This window comes from Drosophila melanogaster, chromosome 2R (assembly GCF_000001215.4).
Source record: "Drosophila melanogaster chromosome 2R".
In the NCBI taxonomy this organism is placed as follows: Eukaryota; Metazoa; Arthropoda; class Insecta; order Diptera; family Drosophilidae; genus Drosophila; species Drosophila melanogaster.
The window spans coordinates 20,908,309-20,914,809 of NT_033778.4; the positions used below are offsets into that span (position 1 = coordinate 20,908,309).

The 6,501-nt window shown below is 43.8% G+C and overlaps 1 protein-coding gene across 1 annotated transcript; it reads left to right on the plus strand.

The window, feature by feature from the left end:
* Positions 1-1,395: 1,395 nt before the first annotated feature.
* Positions 1,396-2,493, plus strand: CAH15 (Carbonic anhydrase 15). Its single transcript, NM_137681.3, has one exon. The coding sequence runs from the start codon at positions 1,448-1,450 to the stop codon at positions 2,444-2,446; it is 999 nt and encodes a 332-aa protein (NP_611525.1). The 5' UTR covers positions 1,396-1,447; the 3' UTR covers positions 2,447-2,493.
* The last annotated feature ends 4,008 nt before the right edge of the window (positions 2,494-6,501 follow it).

Sequence of the window (6,501 nt, forward strand, 5' to 3'; positions counted from 1 at the left end):
AATTAGTATAATAACCCTAATATGCTATCCTTATTTATATGTAATCACGCTCCCAACTGAAATAACCATAATCTGAATGTAGCAGTGATTTATGTAAGTCGATCAAACGCAACTCGGACCACTTAAATAGAGTCCATGTGCCGGATATAAAAACGCAGTAACCAAAACAAACATTGTGTAATGTGACAAGCAAGCAACCCCCTGAACCGAATCTGCAGCCTCAATTAACCCTAAGCGACCATAAAAATCGAGTCATTCGGTCACAAATGAAAACAACTGCCTGGAGGCCTGGTTACTCAAAAATGGTTATGATTGTTATTCCGTTATATTCGTATTCTGTTATTTTGGCACCCTCTGGCAGGACTCGGCTAACGATGTTAGTGTTTCCGTTTATGCCACATGCTTACCCGTCAATTTGCGTGCAGCTCACATGCCCCAGGACATGTTCATATCCACGGACACTACGGCTACTACGAATACCACCCGGATACCCGGACAAACCAAATACCCTGGCAGCTGAGAGGAGGTCCTGCGAGGTCGGAGCACGGACAATTTGTAACATTTGGCAGACGTCAACGCCCTGCACAAGTGCAGAAAAATGAAATCAAATCAAAGCCAAACGAATTGATCAGAAAAATGCCATAATTGAATCGCAGTGGGAACCCACCCCGCATAACACCGAACTGTGGGCGTGGCCGTCCTTTGATAACTTTATGCTAATCAGAGATGGCCGAGAAGTCTCGAATTTCACAGGCCATAAGTCAAAAGTACGACTAGGGCCTACACGCAGAGAAAATTTATATATTAAAAGGGGATTAGTTGATAATTTTTCTCAGGTTTCATTGGATTATAAAGCCACCCTTTAATATACATACATTTTTGGAGGCATATCATAATTACTTAACGATAAACCTATTCAATATGTTTATCGGGTTATATAGTATTTAACTATTTTAAAAATCGAAACGATCCATCCTTTAAGTTCCTGTGTAGTTCCTGCCGCAGCACAAAAGGTGTTGCTGAAGTGCTGGAAATAATTTCCGTTCCGCTCCTAGTGCTCATTTCGCCTATTTTGTACGTACAAAACTAATTAATTTCCCAAAATGCAACATAGAAGAGTTGCGGGGGGGAGGCGGGAGGTGCCGGGCGGGTCCACGCAGGAGCGGCACAGGATATTTGTGCAAGCAATTTCCGCCGCCGAAGAGAGTTTTGTGCGTAATTAATTTATGCAAAATACAAATGCAAACAAATTGCAAATGTTTTCGCACAAATTGTGCGCTGTGCGCCCAATTTGTTTTCCAAAATAATTAACTTTTCAGCGGGTTTAATTAGAAATTTTCTCAATTTTCCCGCTCAGCCAGGAAGGCCAGTGCCTGGCTGTCATCCAATAAAGTTATCATTTCCCAGCAAGTTTTTCCCGAGTGGATTCTACTTTGTAACTGTGGTGATGAAGGGATGCCTCACCTGTGGTCTGCTAAATTACCTATGGTGCTCGCTAGAAGACATATCCTGTCGACTCCAGGACAGCAATCTCCTCAAATTCATCCTGGCCATCGGTGTGGCCCTATTGGTATTGTTCAACGTATACACAGGATTTAGCTTGGCCAATAGATGTGATGAGGGATCGAACGATGGATGTGCAAATGCTGGCGGCGATAATTGCAGAAGGCTTCGTGGCTCTCCGGAATCCTACAATTATGACTGGGACCAGGGACCTCATACCTGGGACACTGCGTGCAACAATCAGAGTCCCATCAACATCGATATGAACTGTGTGGAAATCAACTACTTTGATACACCGTTGATATGGTCGCACTACAATAGCATTCCGCTGGGCATTCGCCTGGAGAACAACGGACACACACTGATCCTGCGAGCAGCTTTTCCAGAACGAACGCCCTCCATCGACGGCGGCGATCTACTTGGGCGCTTCGACTTCCGAGAGATCTCGTTCCGCTGGAGCTGGGCCAGCTCGTTGGGATCGGAGCACACACTGGACCATCATCACAGCCCGCTGGAGATGCAGTGCCTTCACACAGATGGCGACGGTTGCGATGGCTGCTCTTCTAGCCAGGGTGTCCTAATGATTTCCTACATGTTCGATCTGTCCGAGCACAATCCGTTTCTCGATGTCCTCATCCAGCATCTCGCTGCTGTCGAGCAGGCCGGTCAGGTGGTGGAAGTGCCACCGTTTCCACTTAGCTACCTCATGTCACCGTTCTACGACAAGTTCTACAGTTACAATGGATCCCTAACCGAACCGCCCTGCCACCGTGGGGCGGAGTGGCTAATATATCCCGAGTCCTTGGCCATCAGCGAGCGCCAGCTGAACGAGTTCCGCCAGCTGAGGGATAGGCGTGGTTCAAGGATAGCGCGCAATGCGCGTCCAGTTCAGCCGATCGGGGATCGAATGGTATACCTAAATCGCTACAGGACGGGGTTTTAAAACAGATTGGCTATAGTGTATGTGGAAAATATAATTCGATAAAACAGAATAGAATATGTATATATTTTTCAGCTACAAACTAACCCTTTCACTTTATTATGGTTGAGATTGAATTTATATACAGTATCTGTAAAGACAGGAAGCAAGTTGCATAACTACATTGCTTATAAAGATTTCTTAATAAGAAACAATGGTAACACCAATTAACTATGTACAACCATTATTACATTACATACGTTCATACAGTAAATACCAAAATCCAATTTATTACATAATCCTTGTGGCATGGCAGTCAGTACATGTTGTACTTCCAAGTTGTTACTAATTGGTCCTGGTTTCCGCCGTATTTCTGATTCGGGGTCCTGCTGGTCAGTCTTCCGCACAATTTACTTTGGGTTGCCGTTTGCTGGGCAAATAGTGTGCTTATATAGTAATTCACTAATTAGTCGTTCAAAGAGCATTAGCATTGGCATTAGCATTAGCCGTTGCAGGGACCCGAGGTCCCGAGGACCTGAGCCTGTTCCGCATCCTGTGCGCAAAATCGCCGCAGGACATGGCAATGCGATTGTGTGCGTGTGAGTCTGCGTCTGTAATTTCGTTAGTGCAGCGGAAACTGTTGCGGACATGTTTGCCCTGCGATTGGGATTGGTATTGAGATTGGCAATGGGAATGGGAATGGGATCGGAATGGGATGGGATGGGCACGGGCATGGGATTGGGTTTTTGGCCCTCCTGCGGCGAAGCACCCTCATCTCCTGTCCTCCTCCTCCTCCTCCTTCATAGCCTGCTCCACCCCACCCTGCATTACAGCTGCTGCTTGGCAATCAGAGAGTTCCAGTTTCCAGGCTTATAATTATCAGTTGGCGCCTAACCATACATACATACATATGCACACACATATAGCTGAAAGTTCGACCATGTTCGGCCATTGGCCTGTAATTAGTTTTTATTGCAGAGATGAGATGAAAGGGGGGCTTGGAGCAACGGATCCAATTCGATTTGAGGCCTGCAACGTCGACTTGTTTAATCAATGACAGGCCAAGTGAATTTTACTGCAATTGCATTTGCTGCAAATCAACGCTAATGAAATTATACAAACAAGTTTCGGTACGCTTTTGTTGCTTCGTGCTGCGTCAATATTTGTGCTGTGCGCCCATTCGCAATTTGCATGTTTTGAAAACTTAATTGGATTGCAATTTCCACAAATAAAGCTTAATTTTTCCGTCGCACTTTTCGTTTTCGGGTTTTCGCAGCCATGTCCACCGCGTGCGACAAAACAATTTATTTTTCGGCCAAAAACTAAAACTTTTGTCTGCGAAATGTAATTAAAAACGGATAATTCCATTTATTAATGCTTGATATGCAAATTGATTGCGCACAAAATGTTCAATTAATATGAAAATGTTTGTTAGAAAATTAATGCAATTTTTCCCAGAATGGCAATAATTACGCCCCACGCTTGTCGAAGGTTTGTTTATGTTAAATTAGATGGCAACGAAACACAAAAATGCAAATAATATGCAATTAATTAGATGGAAAATCTATTAAACCGCCAATGTATGCCAGCTTAATTTTAGAAAATATTAGAAGCAAGTCAGTTAAAGCGGTTAGTTAAAGGCCTTCAAACTCTATTTTGAGACTACATTTGTTGATTCATTTTCTCTGGCGTGTAAAATAAGTTTTTCAACTTAAACTTAGCTTCTCGTCACAATCCATTAAATACACAACCAGAGCACAAACAAAACCAAGACCCATATATCATACCCCGAAATCCTAACCTCCATCGAATCAGTCGCAGCAGAACAAACATATCAATCAACATGTTTAATTGAACGTAATTAGAATAAAGCCGGCAAACTGCCAGAATCAAACTCCTCTAGTAGCTGAATAAGGCGAAGCCAGTTTGGCACGAAGGAGCCGAGTAAAACATCATTCCACCCACTTTTCGCAGTCAGCAGTTTGTGCAGGAAAATGAAATTAGACGAATAGAATGACGATGTAAGTGCCATGAAAAGACGTTAAGACGCTCTAAGCCAAGACGCTGGCTCGTTGGGCGGGAAAATGAGAGCGACGGAGAGTTGGCTGGCTGCTGGTAAAATTGAGGCAAATTGCATTTAAGTGTTGCCGTTTTCATTTAGCCGCATGAATATGTATGGTGGAAGCTCCGCAGATCCTTGTGGCTGGTGCATGGGTGGGTGGACGGTAGATGGAGAGCTTAGCTTCCTTGGCTCTTGCTTTTGTGGCATGCAAAATTGAATGAATAATTGAGAAAACGAGCGCATGATGGCATTAGTGTGTGATTGTGCAAGTCCTTGTCCCGACTGTGTCTCTGTGTGGGTAAGTGGGTTTGTGCGAGTGTGTGCGAGTGTAAGTGTGTTTGCAGCTAATGAATTTTAATTGCTTTTATTAAGGCACAAAGAGGTTGACGTGGCATGACTGCAGTGCCTGCATCAAAAATCCCTGTTCAATGTTAATTGTTAATCATTAAATATTGTTGCTGGCAAAATCAATATGGCGGCTGACGATTAATCAACGCCATTTTGTAATTATCTCGCTGGAATATTTAATTCAATTAACTTTGCGGGTGAGCAAACTGAACAAAGCTCTTTCCTTCTCGCTCTCCTCCCTTTTTTTCCGGCCAATGCAAATAAATAAATTGAATTGAAAATTGTTATTGCAACGGTAACCGCACCAAAAGTAGGAAAAAATATATATATAAATATCATAAAAAAGAAAACAATAACAGGACGTACGCAAATCCCTCTGACGGGAAAGAGATGGAGAAGCAGGCACACACATGAAATTAATTTGATGGAAAACTCGGTCCTTGCAGAGCCCTTTTTCCTCAGTCTACTGTCTCTGTCGCTCAGCCCTTTGGCGCACTTCCTTTTTCAATTAAACGCCACCATTTTCCATTAACGAATTTGCATGTGTGTCTGTGAGCGTGTGAGGCGCGCCCACACTCATACACACAAGTACAAGGCTCTCCCTTAGACGCACACACACACACACACATACACGTCTGTATTTCTATAATAAAATTAAATTAGAAGACCAGAAAATTAAATCATCAAAGCTTGACGTCTGCCGGCAGCGACGGCTGCTGTTTCCTCCTGTCTACATACGTGTGTTCGTGTATTTTCGTGTGTGTGTGTGTGTGCGGTAGTGTGAGTGCGAGTCCTGCACACCCATGCACAGATAGACCGACACACCGACACTCTCAGAGCCCAATTTGCAAAAGCGACAGTTACGAGTTCATTAATTTTTCTTCTTTTTACCCTCGCTCTCTCTCTCTCTCCGCCTTTTGTGCTCTGCGGTTTTTTGGCTCCCTCCCTCCCTCTCTTTCGCCCTCTCTATCGCCATCTCTTTCGGGGCTGCTCGCCTTTCTTGATGGTGTGAGCAGCATCATAAATTAAATTCTTCATCAACTCAAACTCGTTAAGCGCCAATAAAGTGACAGAGAGTTATTTTCATCACTTTTTCAATGGTCTACCACAAGGCACGTCGGTGTATCTCCAATGCGTGTGTATGGGTAAACTCAATGCGCCGAAGCGCTCACACACACAGACGCACCTGGAGAGTGCGAGAAAGAGAGCGACTGGTTTAGGCCACGCCCCCAGCTAAGAGAGTCGGAATTCGAATGGGAATAAGGAGAGGAAAGGGCGCCCAACAAACTGGTTCTTCATTTCAATAGCAGCAGAATCCACTTCGCTTTTTTTTTTTTTGAGACTTTTACGCATGCGCAGCATGATTTTAGATTTTAGAGGGTATTCCCCCGATAAGAGGATTCAACTAAGTGCATTTCAGACACAGCTGCCAGAGAAGTGAGATGATATCAGTAGTGCCCACTCAGAAGCATCAATTAGTTGCTACCCCTGACCACATGGCGTATGCTTAATTTGGCCGAGATTAACAGTTCACTTCATCAGGGGCGCACATTTCATGCGAAAGTTAACTGCTTAACGATAAAAGCAAACTAATTAAATCCGGGGAAAGAAGGAGAAATTGCCACATAATAAAGCAAATTAAAAGCAAATTAATTTAAAACAAAAAGCG